The sequence below is a fragment of the Erinaceus europaeus genome, chromosome 8, assembly GCF_950295315.1.
Source record: "Erinaceus europaeus chromosome 8, mEriEur2.1, whole genome shotgun sequence".
NCBI lineage: Eukaryota > Metazoa > Chordata > Mammalia > Eulipotyphla > Erinaceidae > Erinaceus > Erinaceus europaeus.
The window spans coordinates 67683610-67702709 of record NC_080169.1 but is presented as its reverse complement, the minus strand read 5'-3'; the positions used below and the strand labels follow the sequence as shown (position 1 = coordinate 67702709).

Here is a 19100-nt window from a genome sequence, read left to right as displayed (position 1 = left end):
CAGATGGTGGCACACCTGTTTAAGTGTACACATTACAGTGTTCAGGGACCTAGGTTCAAGCTTCTGGTCCCCACCTGCAGGGGGAAAGCTTAATGAGTAGTGAAGTAGGGCTGCAAGTGTCACTCTGCCTTTTTCCCTTTCTATATCCCTATCCCTTCTCAATTTCTCACTACCCCTATCCAATAATGAGTAAATAAATTATAAAAATTATGTGCAGAAAGGTAAAAGAAGACTTCTTAATTTTTATATTTCATGTTCACTCTTTATAACATGGATGAGTTAGTAATAGTTATTTTACTTCCTTGACAAGACTGTTGAATCATATTTCCAACATCATAATTTTGTAAATTATTAGAGTGACTCTCATCACCTCATATCAGGATTACTAACACAGTCCACTTAATGATAGCCCTTTTTTTTTTTTTTGTCAGACACAAGTTAAAACACACACACACACACACACACACACACACACACACACACACAATACCAATTTCTCAAGTAAGGAAGAATGTAAGGGACTTAAAAAAACTCTCTTCTAACTTTGTCCCATACTTTTTGTTATCCTTCAACAGCCAAACTACACTTCAATTATAATAAAACAATTATTTTTTCCAGTATGTATATGCTGCATGGTAACACTTGTGTCTGGGTATCAAACTAATTATACTCACCTTTGGATTGAATGTTTGTAATCTCCTCAATTTATATATTTAAACCCTAAACCCCATTTGGTAGTATTTGGAGGTGGAGTCTTTAGGAGACAAATTAGATAAAGATGAGATTATGTGGGTGGGGAGACTGTGCTGGGATTTGTGACTTTATAAGAGATTAGATCTGTCTCTATTTGTGAAAGCACAGCAAGAAGGTTACCATCTGCAATCCAGCAAGTCTCCACCAGGGAACTGAATCTGCTGGTACTATAGTACTATTTGGAAATTCTTAGTATCTAGAGTTGTGTCTGTTGTTTAAACCATTCATCCTGTAGTGTTTTGTTTTTGCAATGAGAGCTACTTGATGCAAAATCCATAAAACTTCGCAACACACAGTCCTGGCTTCCTTCAAACCTTTTGAAACCTTCTTTTCTTGGAATTTCTGTGCATGCTTATCATACCCTTATCTTTATATGAAGTTCAGCTTCATATAAAGCTACTTTTCCTTTTTTTTTTTTTTAGTGGTGTGGTATTTCTCCTTCTCTTTCTTTCTTTCTTTTCTTTCTTTCTTTCTTTTATAAAAAAGGAAACACTGACTACACCATAGAATAAGAGAGGTACTATTCCACACAATTCCCAACACCAGAACTCTGTATCCCATCCCCTTCCCTGATAGCTTTCCTATTATTTAACCCTCTGGGAATATGGACCCAAGGTCATTGTGGGATGCAGAATGTGAAAGGCCTGGCTACTGTATTTGTAATTGGTTGAAAAGAGAGTTAACATACAAAGCCAAACAGATTGTTGACCAATCATGGACCTAAAGGCTGGAATAGTGCAGATGAAGAGTTTGGGGTTCCTCCATTTTGTAGATAGCTAGTAGGCATATTTTAGTTATATTCCAAAGGGCCTGTGGCTATATTAGTTTTTTTTTTTCTTTTTCCCCTGAGCCTGAAATCTGATATGCAGATGGATCCAAGTTATTGTCTGAGGAGATGATGTCATGGCTGGAAAAAGGACCAGAAAGCTGGATCAGGGAAGAGAGTAGCTTCCCTAATATGGGAAAGGGGTATAAGTATTGTTGACTTTAACCTCTCACCCACTTTAACAGCTTCTCAATTGTCTTTTTTTTTTTTTTTTATCATTTTGTTATACATTCTTTTCTCCAAACCATAAGTTTTGTAGTAATTCTCACCAGTACTCAGTCATGACTACTTCCTCTTCCTGTAATTGCAGGTCTCACCCTCTATCTGGCCTGACATTTATAGGAATGAATCACAATGACAGATAATCCAAAATGGCTTATATGCAAGTTCCATGTTGAAAGTTCACTGTCCTGTTTATGTTCAGAGTTTTTGAAGAACATTAATATTTAGATTGGCAAGAAATAGAGGGTAGAAGGTGCTTAACTACAATTCAAGGCTCAACCCCTCAACCCTTTGTTATTACATGAAAAAAAGTCACAGAGAAAGTTGATGTAGTTTTGAAATTGCTTCTCTTGATTGAGACTAGCAGGTTTGACTATTGCATTAGAACTTGAAAGGACATGTCTAAGGAGGAAACTGACAATCTCTGCTAGCCCTCACAAGCCCAGGCTACGTGTTCTTGATTTCTGCCTGTAGTTTCAGCTCAGTTTTTCTTCTTGGAAAACTCAAATTCAAGTTTTACAAATTAAAACGAGAGAAAACTCTTGACTTTTTAGTACCCAAAAGAACATGTTTCTTTGTTATCATTCCCCAACTTTCTTTCTTTCTTTCTTTCTTTCTTTCTTTCTTTCTTTCTTTCTTTCTTTCTTTCTTTCTCTTTCTCCTCCTCCTCCTCCTTCTTCTTCTTTTTGTTTTAACTAGATTACTGCTTAGCCCTGGCTTATGATAGTGCTAGAGATTGAACCTTAGGACCTTGGAGCTTCAATTATGAAAGTCTTTTACGTAGCCATTATATTACTCCCTCAATCAACATTTAATGGATTCACAAGCAAAACATAAATAAGTAGAAGAGGACAGATGTCAAAACTACTCATTCTTTAAAATGATGGGTGGAATGCTCCCTATAACCCCATACAGCTGGATAGAGTTATAGCATAGACAAAATCCATTTCATTTTATAGGCAAGGAAGCTAAGGCCTGCAAAAAGGAAAGAATTGCTCAGAGGCTTGTGATTGATTTACATGGTCATAAATTAACTGGATTGAAACTTGGTGTGGAAGCTTACAAGATGAAACGTAGGTCTGTTACTATATGTAGCATATTTATTCGTGTGGGTGTGTTTTATTGATCTTGACATCTTAAAATAAATTGCTTTGTTTTGTCTCATATTTTCTCAGGTTAGGAGGATTTAAATATATATATGGTGTTTGTAAAAAGAAAGGTAAGAATGTATGGAAGGCTAGAAGGAAGGAAACCGTAAGATAGGAAGTTGACCACCTATTCTTTCCCCAGACTTCTGTTCCTCACAGTGACCATCTCTGACTGCACCAAGACTCCATTCCCTTTCCATTTCCATCTGTTTCCCACAACTCTGAAAGCCAGCAGATGAGGGTTTTTACATTTAAAATCCTTGAGTGGCTGCTGGAGCTGGGCATGCTCAAATGCCTGGGATTGGCTTTTTTCAGTTTCGAACTTTGGCAGCATTCCCACCCTACACCCCCCCCCCCCCCCCCCAGAAGGCAAGTCCGCACAGATCCTTCGGAGTGAGTGTATGCCAAGAATTCCCCTCCTCTGCTGGAGGAGTGAGCGGGGCCGGATATTAGCGCCAGCCGCAGTTTCGCGCCCCGGCCGGCTGACAGTCCGGGACTGCGCGCCCAGTGCGCGCGCCTGTCCCAGGGCTTGCTGTCCGAGGGCACGTGCGCGGGCACGCGCTCCGGGAGTGGTCGAGAGGGGCGGGGCGGGCAGGGGCGGGGCCGCGGCGGCGCGCGGACGCCCAGCTCCGCGGGGCTGTGCGAGGCTGCGGCGCGGCCACTGACGGGCAGGCGGTTGCTGCTGATTTGGGAGCCCGCAAATCCAGGCGCCAGGAGCTTGAGCCTGGTCGTGAGGGAAATAATAATAACGACGACAACAACAACAACAAAAAACAAAAGCCGTGGGAGTGGGTGCAGCTTTGCTCCTCGGGAAGACGGCGCTTTGCCCGCCCGACTCGCTGTAGGTAGTGGCTGGGGGTGGTCAGGCCGTGTCGGAGGGGGAGCGTTCACCTGCCTCGGGAGACAGCGCGCCGGACGTGGAGGGAGCGGCGGCGGCGGCGGGCTCTCACTCCTGGCACAATGGGCTGTACGTTGAGCGCCGAGGACAAGGCGGCGGTGGAGCGGAGTAAAATGATCGACCGGAACCTCCGCGAGGATGGCGAGAAGGCGGCGCGCGAGGTCAAGCTGCTGCTGCTCGGTGAGGGCCGGCGGGGGCGCCCCCGAGGGGCTGCCGGTGGGTGGGGGGTCCCCACGGGTGTGCTGGGTGCGGCGACCGCTGCGGGCTCCGGCGGCGCCGGGGTGGGGGGCTTTTGGAAACCCGAAGGGGACGAGTCTGAGCGGCTGAAGGCGTGTCTGGCGGCGCCCGGGTTGCGATGGTGTGACAGCGGTGGCTGCTGAGGCGGGTCCTCAGCTCCCAGGTCCCTTCCCTCTCTCTCTCTCTTTCCTTCCCTCTGTCCCTTCCTTTTCCCTCCCTTCCTCCCTCCCTCCTTTCCTTCCTTCCTTCCTGGCGGGTGACAAGGGGCAGGAGTTGTGACTTGACTTGCGGGTGGGGCAGGAGTTGTGACTTGACTCACTTTGCCTCGGTGTGGACCCCGCAATGAGACAAGGACTGATGGAGAGAGTCACCCCCCCTTGTTTCCTTGAAGTTAGCTGGGAAGCATTATCTAGATGAAGGGGTCACTACCGAACCCCCCCCTCAATAATCCTTTTTTTCTTTTCTTTCCTTTCTTCCTCCGCCTCCCCCCCCCCCCCCCTTTCTGTTGTTATAAAGTGTTTGATGCTTGTATCGCGGCTGGGATTTTTCCCATGTCTGGAGTGCCAGGTTTTATGAAATCAGGCGATGTGTCTTTCCTGTTAACTTCACAGGGATACTCAGTGTGTAAGGAGAACCGATTCTATTTACCTTGTGTTAGGAAGCAGGCTTCGTTGGAAGCTTGGTTTTTATTACTGTGAGGACAGGGAAATCACCAAAGTTGGGTAACATTTGCTCCAGTAGTAGATAAGGCAGCTTCCTCCAGCGGTGAAAGGCGGTGTGAAAGGTGCAAGAGGGTTTAGGATTCTTTCTCCTCCTGTCATGGTTTCTGATGAATGAGATCTGGCAGGTACAAGCCAGGCTTTCACTTGTTCTTAGTATTGTTCTCTTTGGCGAAAGGCTATGCGCAAGGCTTTTCTAGTCTTCAAACGGGGGCTGGGGGAGTATATAAAAAAAGAGTGAGCTATGGATCTGACTGATCAGTAGGCAAGGAAATTATTCACTGCTTAGGGTTTGTAGATCTAGTAGTTAGGGTTTTCTTTTGTTTGCTTGTTTCCTCCAATGCCTCCCCCCACCCCCCGCAGCAGCAGCCTTACACACGCAGCCACCTTCACACATACACAGGATAAAGCTTTTAGGTAGATGATAGATCTTTCAGAATCTTCATTTACACTCCCCGCGATTGCCTTTTTTTTTAATAAAAAGTAAAAGAAATACTGGACAAACCTGTTTTCAGTAAGCGTCTATTTCATTGGTTTAATGACTGCAGGAAATATGGTGTTTTTCCTTTTCTCTCCATTTCTAGTAGGCATAGAAGCAGCAAACTTGGCATGACTAAAAGTAATAATGATCTGAGTCATTTTGCAAGCAAACCGTGAAATAACTTTGCATTTTAAAGACTTGGGTGGCTTTCTTCACCCCTCCCCCCATAAAACTTTTTTCCCTGTTAAAACTAAGTTTTCATATTAATGAGACATATTCTATTCAGCCAGGCTAGTGTTTTAATATATGCAATGCACATCTTAATGGAGATATATGTGGATGCTTCTCTTATTATCTTAAAGTGCTAGAGTAAAAAATGAAACAAAAACAAGGATTAAAAGCTGCTTTTGCTTCGGTTTCTTAACTCTGACACATTAATTCAGTGAGATTCTTACCATATTTAAAGCAATTGAAAAGTGAGTCTTGTGGTGGTAGTTTGTGCTTTCACTGGTTGTCATATAGGTGTCTTTATTGCAGAAAGAGATGGACTAGAATAAAGATCCTAAGAGTAGAGAAAGAGAGAACACCAAGGAGCTTTTGATCAGAAGGGGTCAAATACTTCCTTGTATAGAATGTCTTTTGTGTTGCAGAACCCTTATCAATATTTTTTGTCCTCTGCTTGTTAGGGACTAGTAGCACCACATCTCCTTCCAAAACTGTGACCCTTGAATATGTCTCTGCATCTGCCCCCTGTGGGGGCAAAAATAAACCTTGCCTAAGAACCATTCTTACAAGTAACAATGACATACAGTTGCATCTTATAAGCACAAGCTGCATTTCTATAATCAACTATGGTGAGAGCTTTGAGAAAAGTGAAGCAGTTATGATTTTTAGAAATAATGGAATATGTCTCCATACCACATTAGAGCAATTTCAAAAAAAAATTTTTTTTTGAACTCTCTAGGTAATGGATTTTTTCAGTTTTCTTTTCTGGTATTGCTTTCTTTTTGAATAATAATAATAATAATAAGTCCTTCCAAGATGTGTCTTTGTAGAGATACTGTCACATCTGTCTTGTTGGTCCTGTTTTCTCATTCTTCTTGTCTTTTATACCCCCAGGCGTTCCAGTCTACCCCCAAGTAGTTACTGTAAAGATAATATTTGCTTACTTATTTAATAAGTCTTAATTCTTGGTATATTTGATAACTCCCAAATTTGACTTAAGTAGGAAGGTGTTGAGTTTTGATTTTTTCCAGATGTTTAAACTCAAATATGTAAGCAATTCAATGAAATCATCTCTCGTAAAGCAAAGCAACTGAAAGGGGCAGAAATGTAAAATGGTTTCTAGGTGACCTATAACCCATTGTCACTTCTTTTTACATTAGACTCTCTTCCTCTTCATTTACTTTATTATTTTAATAATTTTCTTTTTGTTAATTATCTTTTTTTTAGTTATTGGGTAGAGATAGCAAGAAATTGAAAGGAAGAGGAAGATAGGGAGAGAGACAGAGAGACATCTGCAGCCCTGCTTCACCACTTGTTTCCCTGCTGCAGGTGGGGACCCGGGACTTGAACCTGGGTCATTACTCATTGTACTATGTGTGCCAATGCCCAGCCTCCCTTTACATTTACTTTTATTTCTTTCACTGTATTTTTCCTTTTAAGGTAGTCTATAAAGGGCATTTAAAGCAACATCTTGAATATAATAGTACAACATATTGAAAATGTTAAGGTGTGTATTGTTTTGTTAGATATTTAGGTTTAAAGATTCAGGAATAGGGGGTTAGGCAGTGGCACACCTGGTTAAGTGCTCACATTACAGCACACAAGGTCTCAGGTTCAAGCCCCTGGTCCCCAACTGCAGGGGGAAAGCTTCATGAGTGGTGAAGCAGAGCTGCAGGTGTCTCTCCACCTCTCTATCTCCCTCTCCCCTCTCAATTTCTCTCTGTCTCTATCCAATAATAAACAAATAAAAAAAAAGGTTCAGGAATAAAGGGCCGGGTGGTGGAACACCTGGTACAGTGTACACATCACAGTTCACAAGGGCCTGGGTTCAAGTCCCAGCAGGGGGAAAGCTTCATGAGTAGTGAAGCAGGGCTGTGGCATCTCTCTGTCTCTCTCCCTCTCTATTTCCCCTCCCCATCTCAATTCCTGTCTGTTCCCAATAACAAATGAATAATTAAATAATTTTAAAAGATTCAAGTATAAGACACAAATTTTGAATAAAAGATTTTAGTTACAAGAATCTTATTTTTCATTAAAGACACTTTACTAACCATATTTGGAACAATGAATTAAGAGTTTTTAAAAATATAGGTTATAGTGTTTTCTTTTACTTAAAGACATTAGGCCAGTGCTGAGAGTGCTTCAAGTCATTTAGGTTTGATTTTCAGGTGTTAGTGTCGGTAATAATTCTAAATGGAGAAGCTTATTTTGATACTGAATGTTTACTTTCTACTATATATGGTTAATTATCTTTAGTGAAATTGCCTTTTATTATTGTATCTTTGAATATATTACAGTATGCTATCTTCTTAAAAGAAGTTTCCTGAGGTCTAAGCTTTTTTTTTTCAATAAGACTATATTTTTACTTGTGGATGTTTGTAAATATTATTTTTTATATTTTTAAAGTTATAAAGGATTAGCTATTGTCAGAGTCAGCTTTTGGTAATTATTCATATCTCAATGCTAAGACTGATTTTAATAATTTCAGATTTTGGTAATTATTCATATATCATTAATGCCGAGACTGATTTTAATAGTTTATTTTTTGCCTTTTTTATTTAATAGAACAGAGAGAGATTTAGAGGGAAGAGAAAGATAGGGAGGGAGAGAGACAGAGAAGACATTTGTAGACCTGCTTCACTGCTTATGAAGCTTTCTCCTTACAAGTGAGGACCGATGGCTTGAATCCAGTACGGTGCACACTGTAATTTGTGCACTTAACTGGGTGTGCCACCACCTGGCTCTAAACTTTTTGTTTTTTAACCTCTAGGGTTATTGCTGGGGCTCCAAATCCACTGCTCCTAGAGGCTATTTTTTTCCTTTTGTTGCCATTGTTGTTGCCATTATTGCTGTTGTTATTGCTGTCATTGTTGTTAGATAGGACACAGAGAAATCGAGAGAGGAGGGGAAGGCAGAGAGGGGCAGAGAAAAACAGACACCTGCAGACCTGCTTCACCACTTGTGAAGTGACTCCCCTGCAGGTGGGGAGCTGGGGACTGGAACTGTGATCCTTATGCTGGTCCTTGTGCTTTGCACCACGTGCACTTAACCCACTGCAATACTGCCCAGTCCCCATCTTTGGCTTTTTATTCTCCTTCATTCCACTTGTCTCAACAAACAAAAATCTCCTTCCTTAAGTTGGTTTAAATACTATGACTGGATATAAAGTAAAGTATGGTCTCTTCTGCTTTGTATGTTTCTATTTCTATCATCAACATTTGAGAACCTGCATCATTAATACTCTTTGCTCCCTTTAAAATAGTCCCGTGACTTCTGTAAATGAGAAATTATGGCATTGCAGACCTTTTGATTTTCCTTTATCAGCTTTCACAGAACTGACTCAGCATCAAAGAAAAGACAAAATTCACTTCCTTGAAAGTAAATGGACCTGATATTTCAGCGTGTTGCACTTTCCCCATTACTCATCTGCCCTGAATTAAAAGTTATTTTGACAGAAGTTACAGGTGGCATTTTATGTTTTGAAATTTTTCTTTGTTCTTTTCCCTATGGCTGAGGCCTCAGACATGTGTGGTTTCACTGTTCCCAGGCTTACTTACGATCATTTAGAGGGAGAGAGAGACAGAGAGAGACACCAAAGCACTAGAGCTTCCTGAGCACCTTACTACTCCCATATGATGTGAGGGTTCAGACTCCTGTATTCTTGACAGTAGAGTTACAGTAAGCTTTTCTGCTCTTCTGTTCTTTACCTCAGAATTGTTTAATTCCTTCTTCATGAACCACTGTTGGTGTCTCCATTGTCTGAAGAATGAAACAGTTATTTTCTAGAACCACTTTTCTTTTATCATATTCTTTTCCTTGGAGTACCTTCCTTCCCCAAACAGGAACAGTTGGCATATGGCAAAGCATATTTGCTCTCTGATTTCTAGTGTTTATCTGTAGGCTCTGCCTGTTTCCCCTGCTGTTTATATGAATACTTTAGGAGAGAATCTTGGTATTATCTTTGTATCACTAATAATCCTTTTGCTTTGTTGTGCATTTAATTAGTTTTGATTACATTAATGTGTTGTGTAGAACTAGAGCTGACTTAGAACATAAATCTTATGACTGGGCATTTTTTATGTTGATAGGAAAACATAACTGTCTCATGTAATCAGAAAGACAAGTACAAAAGAATAGTGAAATTATACTGATGACCAAAATGAACAGTGCTGTCTGAAATTAAATTGTTTGGCGTACATTTTATTCTCTATACATTTAAAAGAGCTTTCTATAATCATATTTTTTGAGAAATTGAAGAAAATACAATGGATAATCTATATTATTTTATTATTATGTACTCCATAAGCTATATTAAATACCAAGGTCTGAAAATCATCCTCTGTCGTACCTCCTAGGCTCTAGACCTCATGTATCAATTGTTCTTTCTTTTTAATAAAAGCTATCTTATACTTGTAGTTTAATAATTCTGTATCAGTGTCTTTCCTGCCTGTAGAGTCTTAGTATTCTGACAACATTCTTTAAAGTGGTTCTCTCATAATTTATCTTTTCCTACCCCACTTTAACTGCCAAGGAAACACTAGGTCTTCATCATAAGCAATTTTCTTGAACACCTACCTTTTCTAAATGTTCAGCTTCATAGTTTACATGTTCGACTTTCCACATAACTGCAGGACATGATTCACTAAACTTTGGCCACTAAAGGACAAGTATCTCCTTTCCTCTACTGTCTTAAACATGCTCCTTCTTTTCATTTAAGTCCTTACCAGCATCAAATACCAACAGTCGGTTCAGAGCAATCTAGCTCTTTTGTAAGGTCATATGTGTTTTCTCTATATGTTCCTCACTGCTTTCTGAGCCTTCAGTAGGAGAGACGTCAACCAACCTCTGCATTTCTCATAGTTTATCTAGGTCATCTTTGTTTTCTCTTACTATCTCGAAATTCTTTCAGGTCTTGATTGCCTATTTCCTGATTCTAGAAGAATTTTGATTTTTTAAAAAATTATTTGTTAAAGTGGCAGTATAGTTCAGTTCCATATATCTTCATTGATATCACATGGATGCTATACATGTATAACATTAGGGATAAGTAATTTATAACTTTACTATCGACTGTAAACCATCAACTTATAAACTTATAAATCCTCTGTAATTTATGTAACTAGCTTGGTAATGATAATGTGTTATCAATTTCTGGTATTTCATATTGAACCCGTGGTATTTCACTGGAGATAACAGGAGAAAAATAAGACTTTCCTTGTCTCCTCCACAGTGAAGTTTTTCCTCACCATATAGGCTGAATTTGTTTTCCTTCTTATCCTTTCCTAATTATAATGTTTTGCAATAATTTGTGTCATTTACTTTTTTAATTGTCTCTTATCTATCTCTTTGTGGTGTGACCTCATTAGAGCATGAATCCAGTCAGACTTGTTTATCACCTAATGATGGGGCACACAGTAGCACTTTCAAAAGTGTTGATTAAATGAATGATAATTAAATCACTCAATACTAGTTTTGACTAATTGTCCTTTAGTGGGAAAAATGGATACATATCCCTTGTACCTTGGACAATTGTAGTGAATTTTGGTCTAGGTATCACCTATTATCTGTGTATATTGCTGGGTAGAGTCAACTAAAACTACTGTATTATTCTTTTTAAAAAAATATTTAATTAATTTATTCCCTTATGCTGCCCTTGTTGTTTTATTGTTGTAGCTATTATTTTTGTTGTCGTTGTTGGGTAGGACAGAGAGAAATGGAGAGTGGAGGGGAAGACAGAGAGGGAGAGACAAAGAGAGACCATAGACACCTGCAGACCTGCTTCCCCTGCAGGTAGGGAGCCAGGGGCTCTAATCAAGATCCTTACACTGGTCCTTGCGCTTTGCGCCACCTGTGCTTAACCTGCTGCACTACCACCCAACTCCCACTGTATTATTCTTAAACACAGTTCTAAAAAAAAATAAATTAATGAAGGAGGGCAACTGCATGATCAGAAAAATAGTGTGACTCTTGATAAATTATGTGGTAGAATAAAATATGATTTTTTGCTATGTTCTGAACACATAGATTTCAATAGGATTGGTGGATTGCTATGTCTCATTTGAATGCTTTCTGAAAATGCTTACAGTAATACAATGAGGCATTAAATGTAATCTCACAACCATCTGTGCTATTCATGATGATTTTATTGTGAGTAACTTTAGCTTTGTAGACCCGACAGAGTCTTTGGAAACTCACCGCATGTATTCTTTATGTGCTACTGGTCTGTATGTGGTGAGAATTATCATTGGTGACATTTAAAAGTGTGTTCTATGTTTTTAGTGTCAAGCTATGCTTTAGGTCTCCCAGATCCTTAAGAAAATTTCTAGTGGGGCTAGGTGGTGATATACCTCGTTGAGCGCACATGTTATACTGCAGCACACAAGGACCTGGGTTTGAGCCCCTGGCCCCCACCTGCAAGGAGAAAGCTTCATGAATGATGAAGCAGGGCTGCAGGTATCTCTCTGTCTCTCTCCCTATCAACCCTTCCCTCTCAATTTCTGGCTGTCTCTGGCCAATATATAAATAAAGATAATAAAATTAAAATATATATATTCTAGTGTACTTAGGGAAGAAAAATATATTCATAATGGAAAATGAGGGGAGAAATAGTTTAATACTAGATAAAAGCGGTTCATTTGCTGCTACTTTCTTGCTCTTGGGTTGAAGGTGGAGGTAACATACCTTTTGGAATTATTCTGGTTTAAATCTTCCTTCCTTCCTTCCTTCCTTCCTTCCTTCCTTCCTTCCTTCCTTCCTTCCTTCCTTCCTTCCTTCCTTTCTTTTCTGTATTGGGGGATTAATGGTTTACAGTCGATAGTAAAATACAGTAGTTTCTACATATGTAATGTTTCTCATTTTCCCACATAACAATTCAGTCCCCTTTAGGTCCTCCTCTGCCAACACATTTCAAGACCTAAACCCTCACCCCCAGAGTCTTTTAGGTTGGTGTAATACACCAAACCCAGTCCAAGTTCTGCTTTGTGCTTTTTCTTTTGTTCTTATTTTTTAACTTCTGTCTATGAGTGGGGTCATCCCATATTCATCTTTCTCTGTCTGACTTATCTCACTTAACATGATTCTTTTAAGCTCCATCTAAGTAAATTTGTTTCTTTCATATACTTTTGAAATACTTTGCCATACTCACTGATTATAAACTCTGTATTGTATTGAAGTCTATAATGTAGAAGAGACTTTGCTATCTTTAGTTTATTCTTTTTTTTTAATTTTTTATTTATTTCCTTTTGTTGACCTTGTTTAATTGTTGTAGTTATTATTGTTGTTGTTGGATAGAACAGAGAGAAATGGAGAGAGGAGGGGAGACAGAAGCAGGAGAGAAAGATAGACACCTTTACTTCACTCCCTGTGAAGGGACTTCCCCAGCAGGTGGGGCGCTGGGAGTTCAAACCAGGATCCTTAGGCAGGTCCTTGTGTTTTGCACCATGTGCACTTAACCCTTTGAGCTACCGCCCGACTCCTGTCTTTAGTTTATTCTTAAATTCTCCATATATAGGGAGTCTTACTTCTCCAATATTTATTTATATCTTTAGATTCCCTAAAGATCAACTTTTATAACTGTTTAAAATCTGCGATAATATATGTTTTTGTAGGTTACAATCCAGAGTTTTTTTTTCCCCTGATAATTTACATATCTAATATCTACTATATTTCTTTGTTATTCAGGCACATGCCTATTATTTACTACTTTTTCATGGTTTTTGAAAGTCATGCAACTTGTAAGTATATTGTACCTAAGATCAAGGTAATATAATAAGAGTTTAGAAGAAAACTGCCTTTAAAAAATCTATCTACTCTTAGTACTGAAATAGCCTTATTTTAAGAATTTTGTTTATGTTTTACAGTTTAAAATTAACTCATAAGCTGAGGAATCAGTGTAAACAGCAGCCTGATTAAGCAAGGTGTCTGACTGTAAAGAATCAGAAATTTGCACCCAAGGTTAGGTGAAGAAGGTGAATTTGAATTCATCATTCATAATTCATAATAGCTGAGTAATATATATATATATATATATATATGTATGTATCACATTTCTTTTTTAAAATTTTTTATTTAAGAAAGGATTAATGAACAAAAACATAAGGTAGGAGGGGTACAACTCCACACAATTCCCACCACCCAATCTCCATAACCCACCCCATCCCATGATAGCTTTCCCATTCTCTAGCCCTCTGGGAGCATGGACCCAGGGTCCTTGAGGGTTGCAGAAGGTAGAAGGTCTGGCTTCTGTAATTGCTTCCCCGCTGAACATGGGCTTTGACTGGTTGGTCCATACTCCCAGTCTGCCTCTCTCTTTCCCTAGTAAGGTGTGTCTCTGGGGAAGCTGAGCTCCAGGACACATTGGTGGGGTCTTCAATCCAGGGAAGCCTGGCCAGCATCCTGGTGGCATCTGGAACCTGGTGATTGAAAAGAGAGTTAACATACGAAGCCAAACAATTTGTTGAGCAATCATGGATCCCAAGCTTGGAATAGTGGAGAGGAAGTGTTAGGGAGGTACTCACTGCAAACTCTAGTGTTTTCTTCTGCTTTCAGGTATATATTTTGCAGTAGTTTATGGATACGTGTGCACATAAGCTCTCTCTCACAGAACCTGGTGTATATCTAGGTTATGGGACTTTGTTGAAAGTGAACTACCTGAGATGAAATTAGAGTGTACTATAAAAGGAAAGGTCTCACCCGAGTAATGAAGCTGAAGGGTTGTCATTCCACACGTGAAGTCTCTGGACACAGTCTGAGGTGAAGCATGTTGAGGTGGCAGTCGTTGCTTTGGTTAGGTTGTGATGGCGGATGCAATATTATTTGGTTTGGATTGGGAGATGCATACGGGAAAGTGGGCCCTATCCAATGGTTCCAGGACTGGGGGAAATAGGGGCTCTATAGTGGAGATGTGAGGTTCCTGGTGTCTTAGGGTTCAAAAAGACAATCGATAGTTAATGTTATCATCACATTATTTGGTAATTGGGTTAACTTTGAAAAGTCCTTTTGTTATGGTTTGTTGTACAGTATCCAGTATCTTGTATATAGCTGTGCTATTGGATGCTTCTAATCTACTTGGTCTAGGGTTTTGAGAGAGTCCGCATATCAAATACACAGCCTATATATTAAAAGGATTCAGTTTGTGTTTTGAGAAACTTTGAGACATACAATTGATTTTCCCCCTCTCATATTAATTAACTACTGATTTATATGTCTACATTTTGCTAGGAGTGTACATAAACACCGTTCCCACCACCAAAGGACTGTGACCCATCCCTCCTGCTGTATCACATTTCTTAACCACTCATCTGTTGTTGGACACTTAAGCTGCTTCCAAATTTGGGCCATTACAAATTGTGCTGATATAAACATAGGTATACATTCATCTCTTTGAACAGGTATGTTTGTTTCCTTAGGATATATCCCCAGGAGAGTAATTGCTGGGTCATAAGGCAGAAATTAAGAAATAAGAACAGTAAAAGAGAAACATAAAGTAAAAGTTGGACTGGTTTGATGTATTATACCAAAGCAAAGTATTCTGGGAAGGAGGAAAGGGAGAAGGGGTGGGGAGAAAAAGAGCTTTCAGGTCCTATTCCAGAAGAGTATGGTAACATGCACTCAGCTAGGTGTGCTACTCCCCCCTCACTCAAACCATTTTTAATCTCTTATTTTTTTCATCTAAAAATTTAAAATATACTTGTTTCTCATTTTTCTGTTCTAAAATTTATTTATTTATTTATTTATTGCCAGCAGGGTTATTTCTTGGACTCACTGCCTGCACAACAAATCTACTGCTCCTGGTAGTCATTTTCCTTTTTTTTTTTTTCTTTCTTCTTCTTCTTTTATTTGATAAGAAAGAGAGAAATTGGAAGGGGAGGTGGAGATATTGGAGAGAGAGGGAGAGACCCCTCAGACCTGAAGCTTCAGCCTAGCAGGTGGGGAGTGGGAGTTGAATGCAGTTTCCTGCACCTGGCAGTGTCAGGAGTATGCTAGGGAAGGGGACCCCTCCCTCTGTACCCTGCTGATAGCCCTGGAAGGAATAGTCTAAAGCAGCCAGATGCTCCTCCTACAACAGCACTCCCTCCCTAATTGCAATGACAAAGCCAGTCTGGCAATGCATCCCCAGAACCTGGGAGACCAAGAAGCTGGGGGTGGGGTGGGGGACTTTACCTTTCTCTCTTTCTCACCCCACCCCTCCTTGGGATTGCACGTACTTTCCACTCCATAACTCACCTTACTTTCCCATGAATAAAGGCTTATTATTATTATTATTAATTATTATTATTATTATTTTTTTTTACCACTGCTCAGCTCTGGTTTATCATGGCTTGTAGGACTGAACCTAGGACTTTAGAGCCTCAGGCAGGAAAGTCTCTTTGCGTAACCATTATGCTATCTGCCCCTGCCCAACAAATGCTAATTTCTTTTAAACATTAATGCTTCTCTCATTATTCTTCCATGTGGAGGACTGTATAAGACCCTCAGAATGAAGCTTGTTGGGGATCAACATGTTGTCTGGCCCTCACTAGTTTTTATTTTAAAGGAGTTTTCTCAGTGGTATGGAAATGTTGAGAAAAATAACAAAAATGGGTAACATATACACATTTTATAAAGTGATATCTTGTGGCTGTTTTGTATCTGAGATCCTTCTGTAATTATTCGATACGTTGGGCACCTCATTCTGACTTCTATATGTCTCTTAACTTCTATTCAGATTTCAATCCTCTGTTTTTTTTTCCCCTCCAGGGTTATTGCTGGGCTCAGTGCCTGCACCATGAATCCACCACTCCTGGAGGCCATTCTTTCCCCCTTGTGTTGCCCTTGTTGTTGTAGCCTCCTTGTGGTCATTATTATTACCATTGTTGATGTTGTTCGTTGTTGAATAGGACAGAGAGAAATGGTGAGAGGAGGGGAAGACAGAGAGGGGGAGAGAAAGACAGACACTTGCAGACCTGCTTCACCACCTTTGAAGGGACTCCCCTGCAGGTGGGGAGCCGGGGACTGGAACTGGGGTCCTTGAGCTGGTTCTTGTGCTTTGCACCACATGCACTTAACCCACTGTGCCACCGCCCGACCCCCAATCCTCTGTTTTTTAATGTTGTTTATATACCTTCTAGTTTACTTTTTCAGTTTAGTAATAACATAATTTGCCTTTTCATATATTAATTTTTTAGATTTTTTGTAATTAGTGATTTAATAATAATAGTTGACAAGATTATGGGATAAGAGGGGTACAGTTCCACACAGTTTCCACCACCAGAATTCCATGTCTCACCCCCCCCCACCTTGGAAGCTTTCTTATTCTTTATCCCTCTGGGAGTATGTACTAAAATTTTTTATGGGGTGCAGAAGGTGGAAGGTTTGGCTTCTGTAATTGCTTCTTTGTTTGACATGGATGTTTACAGGTCAATCCATACCCCTAGCCTCTTTCTACCTTTTTCTAGTGGGGTAGGGTTTTTGGGAGGTAGATTTCTAGGACTCATTGGTGAAGTTGTCCAGGGAAGTCAGGTTGGCATCATGGTAGCATTTGCAATTTGGTGGCTGGAAAGCATTACGTTATAAAGCAGAACAAATAGCTTAACAACCAGGAACCTAAAAGTCAGAATATATCAGATGAAATTTGGGGCCTTCATGTTGGAAGAAGCTAGGGAGTCTATTTTAGGTATATTCCAAAGAGCCCATGACTTTACTAATTTTTGCTTGAGTCTAACAGTTTTGGTGGTGACCTTAAAAGTAGTATATATAGATGTTGTTGATTTATGATGGTATATACACTTAAAACCTATATAACATCATAAACCAATGTTACTTCAATTAAAGAAATTAAAAAATGGGTCTAGGCAGTGATGGATCTAATCTGTGCACAGGTTAACTGTTGTGGAACACCACGGGGTCCTGGGGAGCATGGACACTTTGTTCTCACAGGGCTTGCACATGTGAAACTGAGAGGCACACTAGTGAAGGGTCTTTACACTGTACTATATGAAGTGGGAGGAATTTGTTTCATCGGGCCAGTGTAAAGTAAGCCCGGTATGAGGTAAGAGGGGGCTTGTATGGAGAAGGGTCTTTTTGGACTAGCTCCAGTGACCATCAGGAACCTGTCTGTCAGCTTTACCTCTGGCTTCACTTTTGCACGTAACTTCTTTTGGACTCTAATAAAGGACACATTTAGAAACTACACATCTGTCATGCCTGTTCTCTCTCTTTTTAAAATTTTTGTATTATCTTTATTTACTTGATAGAGACAGCCAGAAATCAAGGGGGAAGGGAATGATAGGGAGATATACAGAGACACTTGCAGCACTGTTTCACCAATTGCAAAGCTTTCCACCTGCAAGTGGGGGCTGGGAGCTCAAACCCACATCCTTGTGCATTGTAACACATGTGCTCAATTCGTTGCACCATCACCCAGCCCTGTCACACATGTTATCTTGAAATTCTTTTTGAGCAAAAACTGCAGAGATCCCCAGGAGAGAACCCTACCTCTAAAACCCTTCATTACCATACATAAGAACCCAGGTCCATGCCCTTGGGCCCCTAGTGGTAACGTGTTTACTCTTCTAAGATATTCTTTAATCTTTTTTATTGAATCTTTTATATTTATACTACATTTTCTGGCTTTCAGAAAATTACTTTCATGACCCTATCCCATATATTTACAGTGAATAAGTTATTATTTAAATTTCTAGGAATTCAGCTGTTTGTGGTGTCCTGACTGTATGTTTGTGGTACAGTGTGTCCTTTTGTAATTTTCTTTTTTATTATGAACATCTACTATGTAGTAAATTATCAGTGTGAGTGTTTTGCCCATTGTTGTGTGTGTGTGTGTGTGTGTGTTTTCAGTATCATGGGCTGAGGGTGGAAACAAGTCTATTTCCAGTCATCTTACCTCAGTATTCTAAAATTTTAGGCATTGTCTCTTATTTTCTTCTTATTTGACCACTTTCTGTTTCTTCTGGTTTTCTTTCTTTATTGATGTTTCCACCATTTCTTGAAGTCTCATTTGCCTTTACATTTAGTCAAAGCTCCACTAGGTTCATTTCTTAGATATGTTACTTCTCTGTCTCACTTATCATCCAGAAAAACTATATGGCTTCCCTTTATTTCTGTACAAATTTTACCACCTTCAGTTCTTTGGTTATGTGATCTCTACTTAGAATGAAATATATTTGAGTATGTGTGGTGGAGAGCAATCTGTTAGTATTGTTCTGAGTAGCCTCTTTGACTTTAATTGTGCCTTTATCCCTGCAATCAACTTGTTTCTTGTCCACTGACATCTACTGCTAAAGTGTGAATATTCTTGTTGGTCTGTGATGTCTCCTTTAGGCCACAGGCTGTGCCATCTCTTTGACTGTCTCATGGCCTTCCTTTTATCTCCTGTGAATGCTTTGAACTCTCCATCTCACTTTTCCCTGGGCACTCCTTTGCCACAGAGCCAGCATGTGGTAATTAGTTTCAGCTATCTTGAGTGTTCTGCCTTCTGTGGTCTTCTCAAGCATGTGCAAAATGCTGTGTTGCACAGATTGTGGATTTGTGCCAAAGTGCTGGGGACAAATGAGCTCAGGTGTTCCCACTCTGTTTAACTACCCTTTTCACCAGG

The 19100-nt window shown here is 39.9% G+C and overlaps 1 protein-coding gene across 1 annotated transcript in view; it reads left to right on the top strand.

Moving 5' to 3' along the window:
- Positions 1 to 3546: 3546 nt before the first annotated feature.
- The window catches only part of GNAI1 (G protein subunit alpha i1), a 75883-nt gene continuing 60329 nt past the window's right edge, over positions 3547 to 19100 (top strand). The window contains exon 1 of the mRNA XM_007536323.3: positions 3547 to 4027. Within this exon, the coding sequence (XP_007536385.1) occupies positions 3910 to 4027 (118 nt within the window). The 5' untranslated portion in view covers positions 3547 to 3909. The remainder of the gene's footprint in view (positions 4028 to 19100) is intronic.